Source organism: Pseudochaenichthys georgianus, chromosome 15 (assembly GCF_902827115.2).
Source record: "Pseudochaenichthys georgianus chromosome 15, fPseGeo1.2, whole genome shotgun sequence".
Classification (NCBI taxonomy): Eukaryota; Metazoa; Chordata; class Actinopteri; order Perciformes; family Channichthyidae; genus Pseudochaenichthys; species Pseudochaenichthys georgianus.
The window spans coordinates 2245917-2265711 of record NC_047517.1 but is presented as its reverse complement, the minus strand read 5'-3'; the positions used below and the strand labels follow the sequence as shown (position 1 = coordinate 2265711).

Below are 19795 nucleotides of genomic sequence, written 5' to 3'. Positions count from 1 at the left end.
CGCAAAGCACCTGTCACTTATGCAGAGATAATATAATAAAGTATATATTAGAAGATAATATACAACACATGTAAATACTGTACATAAAGTAACAAGCATTTATTTCTATCTTCTATCTTCTACCTGGAAAAGGTGTCTGCAGAGCTCATCTTTGACCAGTCCCAGTAAAGACTGGTAGTTAGTGAAGTGTGCTGACTCGAGTGCAACAGTCAGCAGCTGCAGGCCCATGTGCATCATGGCGTCAGTGTTGTGGCGGTCGTGGGGGTTGGTCAGGGAGATCAGGAAGCGGAAGAGCTCCCTCAGACATGGCAAGCCATAAGGGATGATGGACGCTCCTGCAGAGCAAACAAGAGTAAACACAACCTTTTCATGCAAGTTAAAAGTGGCACGAAACAATACAAAAACAGAACTGGAAAAAAGTCCAGAAACAAATGGGAGAAATAAAACCCTGGTATAGTCTTACCGTCTCTTTGTGTGGACTGAGTAAAGCGCACTCCACGTGGGTTGACATAGTCCATGTCATGTATAGAGGCGCTGTCTGACTGATCCGTAGCGTTGTCTTTGTCCCCCAGAACCTCAGGGATGGACTCCACTGAGGCCGACTGAGCTGGTCCAACTTGACTGCCCTCAGACTAGACACAATTTAAAACAGAGAATAAATCATATGTCATCATTCAAGTGACCAGCTCCAAAAAAGCAATTCATGAATTTCACTTTAGCACACTCACTAACAAAAGACACAGCTTCAGAAATTCAACTTGGAAATGGGGAAAGCCAAACATTTGTTTTATGTACCTGTGCATCTGGAGAGCCAGGCTCAGAGCCAGGAAGCATGGTGGCAGAGGAGCTGCAGGGCTCCAGGTCGGAGAGGTCCTCCCTGGAGGTGGCTTTGGAGCAGGTGTCCAGGCCACTGTCTGTGGTTGTAGGGCTGGAGACTGACGAAGCAGCACTGTCTGAGCACTCGATGAACGGGACGCCGCCTAGAAAGAGATGCAGTCACACACAATGTAACATTATGCCTCTTCACCGCGTCTCATCTTATTCTATTTTACTTGCATATAATTCATTCTCCTTCATAACTTGCACATTAGTCTTGCCACATTTGCTTGGACTATTTATATTTGTATCCTATGTATATACATGTTGCATTGTTGCCGGAGCCCATGACTTTGGGATGCAATTTTCATTGCATAACTACACTGTAGCTGTGCATATGACAAAAAAGCCTTTTGAACTTTAATATGACATAATCTATGAAGTCAAATCAGAAGTCCACCACAGATGTATTATGTGATGCTAGAGAATAGGGCCAATTTTTCACAATTCATAAAAAAGAGCATGTTCTCCCCGTCTACTTTACCCTACCATGATAGAAACAAATACATTGGAGAATATGATTTGAGCTTATTGAGCATCTTGAAGCTAGGGTCGGGTCATTGACTATGGGTGAGTGTGTGTTCACAGTGTGTCTGACCTGAGAGGTTGTTGTTGCTGAGGGTGCTGGGCTGGGTGGGGTCCATCTGACCGGAGGGACTTCGGACCATGTGGTGAGGCGGCCTCGGTGAACGCTTTTGCTTCTTCCATTTGGATGACTCACTCATCCCACCGGCGCGCATCTTCAACTAGAGGAAACACAGTGGATCACTTAGAGTTCTACACACAGCAACATTACTGATGAAGGCCTTGATCATCTAGGAAGCTTCATGCCTCCTAAACAGTTCATGTTTTCTTTGAAAAGTAAGAGGTATCTGTGAGCATTTCTAGTCACTCCCAGCTTAAAGGGACAGTTAACCCATTGCATATAATTCCTTTGACCTGTGTGGCTATGTAACAACCCAGCATGTTTTGGAGTGCGTTGTTGATCTTGACCGTAGGATGACTGCTTCCACTCCAATACAATGGAACTCAGATATTCTTCCTTTTTGGGGCTCACACTTCAAAAGAATGCATCTGATGTACTCCACAGCTAGGGATGCCAGCGATTATTCGATTATTCGCTTCAGTCTCCATAATCGAATATTATTTTTAAAAATCGTTTTTTTTTTTTCTGGCTTTTTTTCAACCAAAATATATATAAATATATATATGCTAATAATAGTAATAGTATTAATAATTGTAAATGGTCATTGGTCACACCACCAGTTTGTTTTACTGTAAACTTGGAGGAAGCCTGCGTGCAGAGCAGACTGCTGCTGCAGCACACCGCCCCCGCCCCCAACCCCCCTCTCCTTCTCACGTGCGACTAAAGATGAACAAAGCGGCAGGTAAAAAGAGTTCCTCCTCGTGGAACTACTTCGAACTTACAAGTCCAAAGGAAGTTAAATGCAAGCTCTGCGAAAAGACGTTGGTCTATCACAGCTCAACCTCAACAATGCGTTCGCATTTGAGTGCGAAGCACGCCAAAGAGGTTACAGAGAAAGACGCAGCACAGCCGGCCATTACCAACTTCACTTCAAGGCCACGTCGTTGTGATGACATGCTTGTTTGTCGTTTGTACTGTTAAACATGTTCCAGTAAAGAAAACAACGGAATTCCTTTTTTTTCCCGCTTTTCTGTTCATTAAATGTAATTTATTTGTACCTTTGATCACTTTAAGGGACATACTAGGTAGTTCCATTATATTGAACGTAAGACAAACATTTCCGGATTAAAAATCACCTGTCAACTAAACCAAAACAATATAGATTGATAAACAGCACTATAAATAGGAAGACAAATATGAATTTGGATTTTGGGGTAAACTATCCCTTTCATAGGGTACAATAAATCTAAATGTTATGTATTAAACCGTTTTGAAGCCACTATTTGAAGCTGTGCTTGAACATGAAGGGAATGAATGGAACTCCTATTATAATATATGTGAACATGTGTTTCCAGGTGTAAGGGAGTACTCATGTAAATATGAAAGAAGTAGCATCATATAAATGTATTCTTTACATAATTTCAGTGCACAACTCTTTGGCTTAAAGGTGGGGTAGGTACATTTGAGAAACTGGCTCGAGATCGCTAGAATTTGAAAATACACAACCAGAGAAAATCTGCCACTTCCTCACAGAGCCCCTCCTCCAACACACACGAACGCGCACACGACCAATGAGGGCACGAGATAAGTTTGTGCCCCGATGGAAGGCTGACAGGCAGGTAGGCCGTTGTACTTTTTACAGTATTACGGCTTCTACAGATGACATTTTGTTATGGATTTGTTGTCAAAGCACTTCAGATATTCATTGCTATCGGGATGTTAAGAGCATTCCATGGAATATAACAAAAAGTGTATCTCGAGCCGGTTTCTGAAACTTACCTACCCCACCTTTTACTAAAGTGCATTATAGTCATGCAGGTAAAGGTCATTTCAACACCTGAAGCAAAGACAGATCTGCAATAATCATCATATGTAACAACACTTGGGCAAAAGTGTAGATGCACATACAAACAACAAGATGAAGAGAGGGTGCTTCTCGTTTAGAGTTTCAGACTCTTTTAAATCTGTAGTGTGATATTATCTTAACTTTCTTTCAAAAACAAACAGAAAGACGACTGAGACATGCTTTATCCTGCACCAGCTGAGAGTAAATGCGTAGCATGATATGCAGCAACTCAGACATATGGTGGTGGAATCAAAAACAAAATGCTCCTATAATATACATGTAATGTGAGCAATCACAAGCACACACATGTCATGAGGTATGTTTAACTTGCTAACAAATGTCCAGAACCATTTCTTAAAAACAGCACATGTGATGTTCCTCCTAGTTTAGAGAATGTCAAACTTAGTGAGGTCTTCAAATGAGAGTTACAGGGAGAGATCTCCCACCTTAACACGGAAAGCCATCTTCCTTACCTGCACTCGTTTGTTTTTCCACATGATATTGTAAGCCTCAGAAGAAAAGGGGAGGGGCATGTGCCCGTGATTAGTGGTGGGTAACATGTCAGCATAGGGACCAACACAAAACACACTGGAACATACATGTTTGTGCATGGTGGCAGGGCAGGGGGGGTCCAAACAGAGTGTGGGGTGGGGGGGGCACAGACACAGCCACTACAGGCTTCAACCACAAGAGAAAGTGCAGCCAGCCAATGAGCAGGCAGTGTGAGCGGGCGCAGACACCATGCAGAAAGCAAAACTGCTGAACTACTGCTACTTCATTACTGAGGTCCCACATCAACACTACATGTACCACAGCATTACCACAGCCATTCAGACAGAACAGGGACACTTGAGGTACGGTGTATTGTACAGTGTCTAGCTTGTAAGATGTCATATCCAATCCCAGCCCAGCTTTGGACTAAACCAGGGGTGCCCAATACATCGATCGCGATCGATTGCAAAGGTAATGTGGGTAGATCACATGGCATCATCCATCCTTGCTATGGCATTTGCCACTTGATTGACATACAGGTAAGCCAGTCTGAGTTGTATTGTGCCATACGGGTTCATGCAGTTATGAGGGGGACGCGCACACGACACAAATTGGGCAGGGGCGGCCCTGTAGGTAGATCATTTGGCCGTGGTCATTTTAAAAGTAGCTCCCAAGCTGAAAGAGTGTGGGCACCCCTGGACTAAACCAACTAGTTAGCCCTCATCCATGAAGTCTTCTCTGTTTCCAGTGTGCAATGGACTCATTGTTGCCCTCGCGTTACTACAGCCGTGCCCAAACGTTTGGAGAATGCATTTTACACTGCATTTCAGCCCTGCCACAAAGGAATAGCAGACATCATGTCAGTGAGTATCGCGTTAACACAGATGAGATTGTTGACTGGAGAATATTCCGTCATGCTGATAGAGTTAGAATAACAAATTGCAAGCTTTAAAATGAGGGTGGTGCTTGAAATCATTGTTCTTCCTCTGTTAACCTGTGAGGGAACCCGTGCAGTCGTCCTTGCTTTGCCAAAAAAGGGCTTCAAAGGCAAAGATATTGCTGCTAGTAACATTGGACCTAAATCCACCATTTATCGGATCATCAAGAACTTCAAGGAGAGGGGTTCAATTGTTGTGAAGAAGGGTTCAGGGCCTCCAAGTAGGTCCAGCAAGCACCAGGACCGTCTCCTAAAGCAGATTCAGCTGCGGGATCGGGGCACCACCAGTGCAGAGCCTGCTCAGGAATGGCAGCAGGCAGGTGTGTGTGCATCTGCACGCACAGTGAGGCTTTGGAGGATGGCCTTGTGTCGAGAAGGGCAGCAAAGAAGCCACTTTAATGTAAAACATTACAGGGATCGGATGGCTGAGGACTGTGGTAAAGTCCTTTTTTCTTGTTGAATTCTTATTTATTTGGGGCATCCAGAAAAAAGCTTGTCCAGAGAAGAAAAAGGTGAGCGCTACCATCAGTCCTGGGTCATGCCAACAGACCATTCATGTGTGGGGTTGCTTCTCAACCAAGGGAGTGGGGGCTCACTCAATTTTGCAAAGGAACTCAGCCCTGAATTAAGAATGGTACCAAAACATCCTCCGAGTGCAACATCCAAGAACAGTTTGATGACGTACAATGCCTTTTCCAGCATGATTGAGCACCTTGCCATGAGGCGAAAGTGATAACTCAGTGGCTCGGGGAACACAACATAGACATTTTGGGTCCATGGCCAGGAAACTCCCCAGACCTTAATCCAAATGAGAACTTGTTGTCAATCTTCAAGTGGCGGGTGGACAAACAAAAACCCACACATTCTGATCAACTTCAAGCATTGCTTATGTAAGAATGGGCTGCCATCAGGATGTGGCCCTGAAGTTCATTGACAGCATGCCAGGGCGAATTGCAGACGTCTTGAAAAAGAAGGGTCAACACTGCAAATATTGACTATTGACTCTAATTGTCAATAAAAGCCTTTGACACTTTTGAAATGCGTGTAATTATACTTCAGTATACCAAAGTAACATCTGACAAAAAGATCTAAAAACACTGAAGCAGCACATTTTGTGAAAACCAATACTTGAGTCATTCTAAAAGCTTTTGGGCACGGCTGTACACTGGCATGCAGTGTTCATTTTGGCAGCTGTTTTTGATTTAGTCTTAAGACGAAAATGGTTATTAGTTTTAGTCACATTTTAGTCATTTCTATCCTTCATAGTTTTAGTCTAGTTTTAGTCGACGAAAATTCAAAACATTTTAGTCAACTTTTAGTCGAAATGTTTTCTCTCTTTAAACCAATTCAGTTTGGCAAATACAGGTTTCTGTCATTGGAATCAAGGTGACGGCATCAAGTGTTGAAATGCGTAAAGCAACATTTCACTCTAATTGTGTAATATCTAGGGATGGGTATCGTTAAGGTTTTCTACGGTACTACTAGTCTTATCGATACTGCTTATCGATCCGGTACTTTAACGGTATTCTTGTATTTACTTTTTGTTATTTTTTTACAGGGAAAAACTAACAAATTGTTATTAATTGCTTTATTTAAATGTGAAATAAATGAAATATATATAATTATGTTAACATATTGTAATGTACTTGAGTAAAATGTTGAGGTACTTGTACTTTACTGGAGTATATAAATGTTTTGCTACTGTGTACTTCTACTCCACTATAGTTCAGAGGTAAATGGTGTACTTGTACTGGATGAATGATGTGAAATATAACCAAGTGTTAAATCAGACTTTAGTTCCACCTGGAGTAAATTCACAAGCTACTAGGGCTGTACCTGAATATTCCAATATCCGAATATTCGTTCGTTGGAGTACTATTCGGGTTAAATTTCGTTATTCGGATATTCGTTTTGTTTGTTTTTTTCCCGTTTTTTTTCCAAATTGAATTTATTGAAATCTCCATTCTCAACGTAAGAGCTTGTTCGGGGGGGTGCTAACACTTAACCATAAACATTATTGTTTACTTTCTCCGTCTTTATATGTAGATATTACTTTTCTCTGTTAATCTCTGTCACGTTGTTACCAAAGCAACAACAACTTCCTGTCAACAGCGCTACCTTAAATAGGAAGCCAAGCCAAATTACACTTAAGACATACAACTGCAACTAAAGTAACAAACACAATGCGATATCCTTTTCAATTTCAAAGAACACAAATTGGGTTAATAACTATAAAACAACAATACTGTAGAATAACAAAATTAATGCCGTGAATACACCGAAATACACGAGTTGAAGCGGTTCGCTGTTGATTACTACGACCCCCCCCCGCGGGCCGAATATTCGCTGCCGATTACTACCGGATATCCGGAGCCCCGAAAAATGGTATTCGGGACAGCCCTACAAGCTACCCTGCAGTATACAAAGTACTTCAGACTAGCTGCACCTTCACCAGCTTTGAGAACACTTTCATGATCAATCATTATAAAACATATCATATATATTATTCTGAGATGGACCATTCTGCACAAACACTACTTTTACTGTCGCTACTTTCACTATATACTGATGATCATACTTTTACTTGAGGAACTCTTCCTACACTATGGTATTGCTTTACTTAACTATAAGATCTGAGTACTTCTGCACACCTGATATGATAACGTTACTCGTAATTGGGGCAACAGAGCTACGAGTTAAGGAAGTCGAAAGTTGTGCATTTCTCCGACTGAATATGACGCCTTTTGGCCGGCTGTTTGGACAGACTACTCTACTTGTGTCAACGTGCTTACGCCATAACACTAATGGCAAACGAGCTTTGTCCACATCGAGCCTTGTAGAGTGTCTCTATACTCTCTGAACGCTCCGTCCGCGGCAGATCTCTGTGTGCCGTTGCAGCGTGTCTGTTAGGCCCCGCCCCCCCCGCACACAGAGAGACACAGGGAGATCTGAAGTTACCGACTGTAACTCCAGCTTCTATGAGTATTGGCGTAACCCTCTAAGGCAGGGGTCTGCAACCTTTTTGATATGAAGTGCCATTTAAAAAAATTAATTTTATCAGCGTGCCAACGATCGAGAATTATCAACGGGGGGTTGAGAAGCTTGACGCTCGTCAACTCGGCAGGAGGGCGGGGGAGCGTCGCTGCGGGGAAGCAGTGTGTGGACCTGTCAGCGCAACATACATGATTCTTTCACACACAGTGACGTCACGAGCTACCCACAATGCAACGCGCGCCATAGATATATATATAAATCCGCCATTTTCCTGGAGGTGCTAATATCCTGGAGGTGCTAATGTAAACAGCTAGCTAACGTAGCCAGGCAGAGCGCACTAGGTTTTTTTTCTGAATTAACAACCGAAGAAATCGCTGCATGTCTTCGGATTACATCTCTGGACTTGAGGGGTGTGCTCTAGGTCGTTACCAGCGTAAACTAGAGCTGTGTGGGTTGTCCGATTGCCCTTACAGACTGCCTGCAGATGTATGGAAAAACGACCCTCGAAAGTGGCCTTCGGTCGATTTTGGCAGCATCTACGTCTATATTCTGGAAACACCAGGTGAATACCCCACTTGTCAAAATAATATTATCATGCCAATGCATATATGTGGTATTTTAGAGTTGACTAGATATTGATTAAGGCAATAGACTATGATATTCTGCTTGCACCTCGCGTGAAATGGCACATACCGGAAGTACGGTGTCGCCCTCGGCCCAAAACCCGTATGTGTGTGTGAAAGAATGCCGAATTGAACAAACACATTTAAATAATTGGTTTAAACGGCATAATAATAAGGACGATCGTCCGTTCTGTGATTCTCCAGAGCACACATGTTATGATATTAGGATCATGCAGAGTGAGATGAGATCGCTGTCCCTTTAAGAGAGAGAGGGGTGTGGCGTGTGCATGTGTGGATGGTAGAGCGAGAGTGAGGGAACGTGTGTATGTTTCTGGAAGTGAAACGAGGAAGCAGAAAAACAGAGGTCTGTGATGTATTTTGTGAAACAGAAGAACAGCTAAATAAATGCAACGGCCTCCCAAGAAGAGCTCGCCTCTCTCCAGTCATTGAACCTGAAGCTTGTTGCTTTTGCCCTCCTCGACTACGGTCTGGGAGCCGACAGGAAGGTTCAACACACAGATGGCCAGTCCGCCCCTTTGTAGCATATTATTTCGATGAGAGATGAGCAGATCGCCACTGGGCTTTCAACTAAAGACACAGCCACGCAAAAACTGCGGCAGTTGTACAGCTCCTTATGGGAACTGCAATTAGTGAAGTGCTTTCCTCCGTGGGGAAACGATCAGCACCACGGGGGAAAGCGGCAGAAAGTCACCTGGAGATAAAGAGAGCGGGGCTGCGTTGCGTGCATGGCTTCCTTCTGCGCTATGGCGGCGGTCTCGTTCAGGATCCGAAAATACAATTTAAATATTTTGCACACTTATTCCACTTATTCCTAGTGTGCCACTGGTTATGGTGCCGCGTGCCAGGGGTTGCCGACCCCTGCTCTAAGGCTATCGCTATTGGGTAATCCCCCTGCGCACCCACGCAGCACAAACACTTTTAGTCCACGCACACCCGCAAGGTGGGCCCCACCCTTGGGCTCCCTTCCGGTATAAATAGGAAGGAGGCCCGACAATCTGATCCCATACAAAATAACTTTTCTTCAGCTATTCGTGGAGCCAGTGGGGCCCGCACTTAGAGGGCTTTGCCAATACTCATAGAAGCTGGAGTTACAGTAGGTAACTTCAGTTATATTTCGTATAGGCTTCGCCCTCTAAGGCTATCGCTATTGGGTTAAGGGCGAAGCATGATGTAGTCTGCGCCCCACTGGGTACTAGAAGCACAGACACACCTGCTCAGATAATAACACATGCCCACCATCCCTGGAATATAGCATAACATGAATATTTTCCATGAGGGGACGAAGGCTGGGAAAAATACATACCTGCCGCTGTGAAAAAGTAGAGACGAAGGTCACACTTTGCCCAGTGACAAAAAGAGGGAACAGCAGCTCTCTGCGTGCAGACACGATACCATTATAATTTTGAAGAATACCGTGATAAAGTCCCTTACATCCGTGGACTAATACTATTCATTGCATAGGTTTCATTAAAATAATAATGGCCTATTGATTCACTCATGTGGACTCATACACTGGAGATGTGGCATAATGCACTAAATCCAAAAGGGAACCTCTGCCCACTGTTATGTGGGGCAGTTAAAACCGGGTTCAGCTTTATGCATGAAATGGTAAAAGATTGATCATAAATGTAACTCTTTTACTGCATGCCAGCAGTGTTGATTTCGTCAACGAAAACTATGACGGAAAATGTTCGCCAACGACCTTTTTTACATGACTAAGACGAGACGATGACGAGCTAAAAATAGATTCTTGATGAAAACTTTGACAAAATGTATATTTAGTTTTCGTTGACGAGGCGGGACTAAGGTGTTAATGCTGGACTATCGGACATTCAAAATGCATCTTACGTTTCTAACTTGCAATATCATTATTTCCGCTCTCTTCACTCCAGAAGAGCATTCTATTTCTTATATGGCTTCGCCCTCTAAGGCTATCGCTATTGGGTAATCCCCCTGCGCACCCGCGCAGCACTGAAACACTTGTAGTCCACGCCCACTCTTTTCTTCAGCACCTCGTTATTGAAGCACAAGAGACACTTCAATTTCAGAGTAACATGAGTAACAATTGTGTGAGAGATTGTCCCTCATGTGGCTCTGGGTTCATAATGGGTTATGACCAGCACACAGTATGCAAATCCTGCCTGGGGTCAGAGCACGCGTACGCGGCTCTAAACCAGCAGGTAGCATGCACACACTGTGCCCGTCTCCTCTCGGGCGACAGGAAGCGGAGAGCGGACGCTCTCGCTGCTGCGGCCGAGGAGGACGATTGGCCCGTCCAGGCTTACGAGGCCACGGAGGGGGGCCTCATGTCCCTGGGGCCGAGTGCCGGCAGGAGACGGACGACTCCTACCCCGCCTCCCTCCACGGTTCACCGTTCGGTTCTCCCCCGGATGGAGGAGACAGAGTCGGAGCAGGGTGCCAGCGTGGCGGCCGAACATGCTTTCCCCTTCTCCGTCACCACAGCGCTACCGGCGATAGGTGGCATCCTAGGGGAACTGCCGGAGATCATACGCAAGGCGGCCGCCTGCAGAGATCTCCCCGTTCCCCTAGCTCAGGAGAGGTGTGCTCCGGACGACATGACCGGAGTTTTTTCACGGGTGCAGACGGTCAGGAGTGACCCGAGCGGTCCACCACCTTGGCCACTGACGAGGCAGAGGAGATCAGCAAGGCGGCCAGCACGGCTATCACTCTGTGCGCGTCCGTCGCTGTCTCCCAGGTGAGGATTTCCGCGTCGGTGACACAGATCCAGCGTGACCTCTGGCTGCAGCAGGCGTCTGTTACAGAAACGGCCAGAAAAGTGCTACTGGACGCTCCAATCAGCCCGGACCCCAGTTCCACGCCATGGTGGAGTCCATGAAGACGGCCGCGGAACAGGCGGACGACATTCTCCAGCATGTCAGCTGGCTCCAGCTTGCTGAGCGCCCACAGCGGCACCAACGCTCGCAGCAGCCGTGGCATCCACACCGGCAGCAGAGGCCGTAAGCGGAGAGATGCCCACAGCAACCGCCTCGGCATCAGGCTCGCCCTTTCGGCGGCTGCAGGGGCACCGTCCCACGTCTCCGCTCCCCCGCCACCCCAGAGACAGCGTCTCCCGGCGGCGAGTCAAAGGGGAGTGAGGCTCCCCCGCTCCTGGTCTGCTCCGCGAGAGCCTCCGAGGCGCTCATAATAAACCCATGACGCCGTTATAACGCCTCATGTGAACAGCACTGCACACACCTCCACTCATCCCGAGCGTGTACACGCCTCATGATGAGAGCCGGAGTGAAATGCAGCGTGTGGAGACTCCCTCGCAGCCCTTTCGCCTCACGGGCAGCGGCAGCGAGGGCAATGGCGTGGCTCGTCACCATGACGACCATTACAGCACATCACACAGAAGCCAGAACGGGGGAATGAGACCCATCCTTGATCTGTCAGTATTCCAGGATGAGCGCCCCCAGCGCCACGGCGTCAGGGCTCGCTGCAGAAGCCTGCTGGTTTTAACCCATCGGTTAATAAACTGCAGAGCTCGCGGCATTCCTCTGTCCGAGATACGCCTCCTACACACGGTCACAATAAACCCATGAGAGCCGTTGTAACGCCTCGTGTGGACAGCACTGCACACACCTCCATTCATCCCCCGAGCGTGTACACGCCTCATAATGAGAGCCGAAGTGAAACGCAGCGTGTGGAGGTTCCCTGGCGTGGCTCGTCGCCAAGACGACCACAGAACATCTCGAGCATGTGTGCCCGCTCTCTGAGTGTTTCTCAGATTGGCAGCGCGTGTGTCTGATGGACAGATGGATGAGCAGGCTGATACACCCTGCAGTTCGCCTCTCCCCCCCCACAGTTCAATGGGATACAGGAAACACTCCTGTCATCTATTGTTGCACGGTGTACCGATACTTGAAAGGTACCGCGATACCCTGCCGTTAAAAAACATTACGATTCCTCAGTTTCATTAGTATCGGTACTTTAAGAATGACGGGGGAAAGTATTCCGGTGAGAAAGTGCCGTTTTAATAAGAGCCGTGTGTGTTCAGCGCTCTGCTTCCACTCCCTGCAATGCAGCCGTGCCTGCAGTCCCTCCCCTCTCAAGCACGCTCCAAGCGCCTCCCCTCTGTCGTGCACGCGCTAGCTGCCAGAGCATGTGAGAAAACAAGAAGCATGGCTGCAAGTGGGAGTGCAACTGCAGTTGTTTATCGATGATGCTTAATTGTATGTAATACAAATTCTAGTCATTTATTTGATTTATTGTTCTCATTGTTTAAAAGTTTGTGTTATGGTTCTGGTGTGAAATAAAGCACAATAATTACATTTAAGACTGTTTCCCTTTTTTTAAGAAAAGTATCGAAAAAGAATCGGAATCGCAATTCTTGACTTGGTATCGAAACCAAAATGTTGGTATCGTGACAACACTACTAGGCAGTCCCCCGAACAAATGCGTCTTCAAGCCACACTTGACTCGACTTTGCTTTAACAGGGTATATGCAGGAATCCTGAAGTCAAATTTAATACCTTTTAAGACCTTTTAAGACCTTTTTTAAGACCATTTCCATACATTTTAAGACCTCATCGCAACTTCGAGTTCTAACCGGTTACATTGGCGACACACTTCTACCTCACATTTACTATATTGATTGTAAGATAGCTCAACTAAACAGAGTGCAGACAGACTGCTGAAGCCTCCTCTCCACATGAACTGCAACCTCTCTGTGAAGGTCAGGGTTAATGCAGTATGCTGCTTTGTTGCTTCTGTACTCTGTGCTCTTTCATTCCAGTACAACTCCTCAGAAACCAGTAGAAACCAGTATTTGACCAATAAACAAAACAATTGACAAAACTTTGAACTATGAAATATATTAAACTTCATGAGCTTCAGCGGGGTCATGCCATATAGGAGCTCCCTCACAAATACCCAGGGGTTAAATTGGGCTGGGGCTGTCCGGGGCTAAGCCCGGCACATAGGACGATGCTCTGACGTCATCCCCCTCACACATTTGTCATATGTTTACAAAAAACGATATATATATATATGTTAAGACTTTTCTCGTTCTTAATATAGACTATATTTAGGGTCGATATGTGTTGACCTTACTTTAAAATAGCAGATCTCTGTGACCGGATATAGTTTGGCTTAGACCCCGGCCCCACGAGGACGCATACAGTAAAACGCAAATGCAAAAAAGTCTTCCGTTCACACGCATTCGATTCATTAACGCGTCCGTTCACACTCGACCGCTGGAAACGCTGTAGTACATATGCCAGGCCTGTAAGTGGCGCTACTGCCACCACAAAATACACCAAAAGCAGCGAAGAAGACCCCGGAGCATGGTTGTCCTTCTGTTTATTCTCCGCGGTGGACGGCGTGTTCTCCTGCTGTATATCTCTCAGCTAGTCCACTCAGCAGATAAACCCCCCCTCCCCCCCCACAGAGCGGAGCAAGGCAACGAAACTTAAAATAAGAAGCAGCATTTTATGGCACGCTAAGCATGGGGCGCCTTGGGGGGGTTTCCCGACATGTTGTTTAAGTAAATTAAAGGGTGTTTCATGTTGTCGTTGCTGTGGACCTTCTTAATACCTTGGAAAATGCCGTTTAATACTTTTTAATAGCCTTAATTTTCGCTAAATTTACTTTATACTTTTAAGACCCCGCGGACACCCTGTTTAAACACCAGCGTTGCTTGTTGAAGGAAGCACATCGTATTTTCATTCATTCTTCGTACATTTTTGCAATCAATGTTTGTTTGGTCCACGTCAGATTTCTTTAATCCAAAACACCTCCAAACGACAGACACAGCTCTTCTCGGCACAAGTTCTTCTAGTGTGTCATATCTCCATCTCCAGTCTCATTTTCTTAAGTGTCCATCTTTACATTCAGCTTCACATGTTCTACTACTGCACTTGGCATTTCAGCGAGCGCCCTTCGCTACTTTTTCAACGGTATTGCGGAAAAATTGGTTGCATTACAAAATATGTATTTCTGAGTAAGTGTTTGAAACAGTGTGGTGGTCCTGATCAATCAAGCCTTTTTCACTCAGCCTGGCCCAGACAAGCCTTACTTTGATCAGCAATACTTCTACTTGAGGTGGGGACATTGGTAACAAATTTAAGGATATTTTTAAATCTCAAAGTTCCGACTTTCATTCGTTGAGAGCAACTAAAATGTGTCATGGTGAAAAGCTTAAAGGGAATTGATTCAGTGATGATTTAAAGGCATTCAAAATGTGCGTGAAAACATTGAAAAGTTGAATAGCAACCCAAAGCCCACCCATACATCCCACTTATAAGTCAACCCCTGCATAAATAAGACCCTAAGGAAAGAGGATAGGTCTGTGGAAAGGAAAACAGGCAGAGAAATGGGCAGCTCAAACCAAAACAACTGAAAGTTTCCAAATGTAAATAAAAGGAGAGAAATGAGATTAGAGGACACTGCGTGTTTAGGAACAGAAGACAGGAATAGGATCATTAGAACTGGCCGATTAAAAGTTTATCCAGATTTTGAAACCTAATTATTTTGTTGCATGAATGTTTGTCATTTAACCGACAGATTAAATGTGCAGGAATAATCGGTGCTCTTGGTTTTTTTGAACATGTTCAGCTAACATGCTATTTCCTGGATAACAATAAAAAGACAGAACACTTAAAAACAACACAATGACAGTGAGATAAACCAAGACTGGAAATTGTGAATAAGGGAACAATAATAGCTAGCAGATGAAATACAAATGAAACATTACAGTTCCTTACCTTCTTCATGTTGGCACCAACGTAACTCTTGGCCTCCTCTTTGAACTGCGGCAGTCTGGAAGAAACGACACAGTTCAGTTGAGACCATGTTTGGGAACGGCTTCTTCTTGTAGATACAGGACATTGAATATCAAGAACTTGCAGGTAAACATTTATTTTGTAATTCATGCTTCAGATGAAGAGTATAAAAAAGGTCCATATTCCATGACGGAGAAAAATAAGTAATGTATGCAGCGCACATTTCCATCAGAACTAAAACAAAACCCAACTGAGCAGGTGAACCTCACCCAGCATGAGGCGGTGAAGCAGACACATGTTGAAATGTAGCGAGGCTCAACTCATCAGGTGACTTTTCAGAATTGGATGTGAAATGAATAGTTACCTGAATGCTTAACTATTGTAGCTTTGGCTTTAGTTTTAGTTTTAGAGTGTTCATCATTGTTCATTTGAATCCAACTGCATATCAAGCTTAGACTGTTATTCACAAGATTTTAGATATGATTTGTTTAGCACTATTTATTTGGTTCCTTTGTGTCGGTCAGTCTGGACCCATACTAGGGAACGCAAAGCCAGTAACTATGATTCATTATGTTAAGTATCAATCAATAAATCATTTGGTCTATACTGTATATTGAGCTTCTGAAATTCCATCAAGATTGAGATTTATAACAAAAAACAAAAGAAACAATTAATCCAAAAGGAATGTGGAACTTGTTTTAGGCTGAGTGCTTCTGAAAAGGCCATATCAGGGTGGGAATCTCTGTGTGTGTGCGTGCGTGTGTGTGTGTGTGTGTGTGTGTGTGTGTGTGTGTGTGTGTGTGTGTGTGTGTGTGTGTGTGTGTGTGTGTGTGAGTGTGTGTCACTAGCTTCTGTGGACTTTAACGCTTTGCAGGAAAATGAGATGTCACTAGCTGTCACGCACACATACACACAGACAAACACAACAAATAAGAGGGGTCTGCGCCCCCCCCTCCCCCGTTAATAGAGTGTTGTCTTGCGAGCGCGATTATTGGATGATCTGTGGGTCCAACAGATTAACATGCCTAATACTTTCAGCAGGCAATCTTAGACTCCTGAGGAGAACTGTTCATCAGTCCCTGATGGGGGAGGGGCAGCGCAGAGGCAAAGTGAGGGCTGGGAGCTGAACTGGAGGGAAATGAGATGTGGTGTCTGTGTGTGTGAGCAGTATCAGAAGGAAGTAATGCAAGGCCAACACTACATTTCAATATGTGGTACAGAGAGCCTCTGTTTACGACCGTGCTTCTCTGTTGCCATGCCTGCGCAGTAAAACCTTTTAAAGGCATGATAACAAGGTGCCTTACGAGAGTCCTCCCAGTAAATGGAAACAGGCCGAGAATGCTTGGAGGGAGCGTCCTCGCATGGCGACAAGCTTGGCAAAAACCAACACTGGACTTTACTGGAGGGAAGATTATCCATCACTTTGTGACACATCTTGTGTCAAACAGTGGTGCTGGAGACACGCCGCCTGCCCAGAGCAGGGGGACAGCACCAGAACTGTATGTTGAGCTCTGTTTGTTCTGCAGGTGTGCTCCTTCACATTCAGATCAGCACCAAGACTTTTTTTGTAGCAGATTTTCCTGATTGCTTCTGTCTGGTATCGCTGGCAATGCTAATTCTGTATGTGTCTGTGTGTCTGTGTGTGTGTGTGTGTGTGTGTGTGTGTGTGTGTGTGTGTGTGTGTGTGTGTGTGTGTGTGTGTGTGTGTGTGTGTGCGAGCGTGTGTGTGTCTGTGTGTGTGTGTGTGTGTGTGCGTGCGAGCGTGTGTGGTGTGCGTGCGTGCGTGTGTGTGTCTGTGTGTGTGTCTGTGTGTGTGTGTGTGTGTGTGTGCGTGCGAGCGTGTGTGTGTGTGTGTCCGTGTGTATGTGTGCGTGCGTGCGAGCGTGTGTGTGTGTGCGTGTGTGTGCCTGCGAGCGTGCGTGCGTGTGTGTGTGTGTGTGTAGGTGTGTGTGTGCGTGCGTGCGAGCGTGTGTGTCTGCTTCTTAGTATGTATGGCGCTGGGAGCTGTAGCTTCATCTGTATGCAGATCATGTGGTGTGCAGCTCAATTGACTCATCGCCTTGTCTGTGACTGAATGTGACTGGACTGGCTGCTGCGTGGGGGGGAGGGGGGGGAGAGGAGCCCTTATGCTAAATGCCAAAGGAGGAATCATGTTATGGCATTAGTGAATCAGTGGCCCGTTGACCCTGTGCACAGAGCAAAATGAGCTCCATGGGAATGATGAGGCCTGAGAGACAGATGTATGCAGGAACTGATGATGTGCAATCCAGAGGTGATGAAGAGCGCAGCAGCAGCAGCCTGCTCTTCCTCTGTGGAGGGTAACTTAAGAGTTGGGATTTGAAGATAGAAATACCAAAGCAGCCTCCAATGTTAAACTGTAGAAGTATTGTTGTTGCTTGAATGACAGTGCACTCAGACAGTCCGTCAGAAAGAACCAATGGGAATGCTACACACGTCAGCATTCACACGGTAACCCTAATGCTGAACCATCTTCATCAGCCGCTGGCTTCACCTGGAGAACAGGAGCTGCACCATGTCCACCAGTGTGTGTTCAGCTGACTTCCTGAGGAGCTCTGCAAACAGAGAGACACTGGCATTAGAAGCAGCTGCAGGAAGAGAGGAGCACGCAGAGCAGAGAAAGGAACATTCAAACTAAATAACTAGTGCCAGCGAAAGCTGAGAGAGTCGGAGCAAGAGAAGTCACAACTCTTAAAAGATGAGCGTTTCATTTATTTCTGAATACAACATAATATCATTATAGTATAAGAAAAACAAGAACAATGTACTTATATTTGTTACTGCTAGAATGAACTGATGTAATTACCATCTGATTGTTGAATTTAAAACATTTCAAAGGCACGATGGTGAAAGCATTCAGTATTTCACAATACAATATAGATGGTTCTAGAGAAGTCTGGCAAACACCTTTTGTTCCACAGAGCATGTTCCTGATTATATTGCTATGCCGTTCCTCATCTCATTCACGTTACTATTAATATGGGCCCATGTGGAGGTCCTGACCCCCCAAGTGTGTAACCACTGTTGGAACATGATGGTCAAAAACGAAATAAATAAATACAGAAGAAGCTTATACACACAAAACAACGAAGTTACTAAACAAAGTGTGTAGCATGCGTTGATGTGGTTGTAACTGAAGCATACAGTCAGCTCTCCCTGAAAGGACACGCAGCAGAAATGGATGTGGATGAGTGTGTGTTGCTGCTCACCACTCAGACGCATCTCAAAGCAGATCCTGAAGCAGGACTGCATGATCTCACAGACCGACTCGTTGGTCAGGTGGGCTCCGACCGGTGTGAGCAGCAGAGTCCTGAGGACCTGAAACACAGCATCCCACCAAGGTCATCAAACACGCACTGTGGAGGAATCAGAGTGGGCTCTGCCACGTCGGCACAGACACATCCTGTTCGAAGCCCAGAGCTCCACAGCCTCATCCATACACAGCATTAGCATCACTGCCAGAGCAAGTGCTGGGACTTATGAACATAAGTACGCACACCACAATGTATGCTGCCATAGGCAAACTTTAAAGATACTTTATAAATAAAACTAAAATGATAATAAAACAGTAACCCAGAATGTTGTTTTGCCTTCTTCCAGACTCTGCAAAATCAATGTTTTTACTTTTTTTTAAAGAAGAAATATTATGCTCATCAGGTTTAAATGAAAATAAATGGTGCTTATACTGTCTGCACGTCAGCACTTATCTCCTATCTGCAGCAGTAGTATCTACTCTTGTTGTAGCATATCAGCAGAATAACTACTAAACCCAAAACTTCAAACGGCACAGGTTCCAGTTGAAATCTGATCCAAATGTGTATATCTCCTAATATATATACTCTGTAAACAGTAAACATATACTACATTGTAACTGTGTCCTTACAGGAGCATTTCTGAGATAAGACCTACAGAGCCAAGAAAATAAGAAAGCATTGTTTTGACTTGTGTTCCAACTACACGTAGGTTGTAGGGCCGCAGGAAAGCCATTGAATTACTATGAAAATAAATGTACACGTCTCTCTCACATTCTTAATTAAACATAATAGAAACTTACCTTATTACAAAAAACTAAAGACTTAAAACTAAAAAAAGTCTATTTTATTGGAAGGCTGGATTGAGACAACCTTATGAGCCGGGCTCCATTAGGTTGGTGCAGACAACTGAGGCTCCAATGAGGAAACATGTCGTACCTGCAGAATTTTCATAAGGACAACTTCATCGCTGGCAGGGTCGGTTCCCACAAAGCGAGCGTGTGTGACTGCGTCGGCCATGTTCTCTATGGCCTCTGCTGCTGCTTCATGGTTAGCATCTGCAAACACACAAGAAACACACATTATCTAAAGGCTGACTCAGAAAAGGTTCTTTGATTAGTTTGGGAATATGTTTCAAGGTTATATTCCTTTTTAATGTTCAAAAGGCTCCATTGAACACCTCTGGAAAACATTTATTTATTTATTTATTAGATGAAAGTTGAAAAAGAAGACAAAAAAAAGGGATATATAGGGCGCTGGTGGCGAAGTCCATAGGGACTTCGCTTGGGAACCGGAAGGTCACCGGTTCAAGTCCCCGAAAGACCAAGTGCTACGAGGTGTCCCTGAG

General features: G+C 45.0%; 1 protein-coding gene across 2 annotated transcripts in view; it reads right to left on the bottom strand.

Moving 5' to 3' along the window:
- The window catches only part of gbf1 (golgi brefeldin A resistant guanine nucleotide exchange factor 1), a 146459-nt gene that overhangs the window by 45145 nt on the left and 81519 nt on the right, over positions 1-19795 (bottom strand). For both annotated transcript variants that reach the window (XM_034100521.2, XM_034100523.2), the window contains exons 5-12: positions 19387-19505; positions 18406-18514; positions 17691-17751; positions 15161-15215; positions 1475-1622; positions 796-980; positions 464-632; positions 124-335 (exon numbers count right to left, since the gene is read on the bottom strand). In XM_034100521.2, coding sequence (XP_033956412.1) covers positions 124-335; positions 464-632; positions 796-980; positions 1475-1622; positions 15161-15215; positions 17691-17751; positions 18406-18514; positions 19387-19505 — 1058 coding nt within the window. The remainder of the gene's footprint in view (positions 1-123; positions 336-463; positions 633-795; positions 981-1474; positions 1623-15160; positions 15216-17690; positions 17752-18405; positions 18515-19386; positions 19506-19795) is intronic.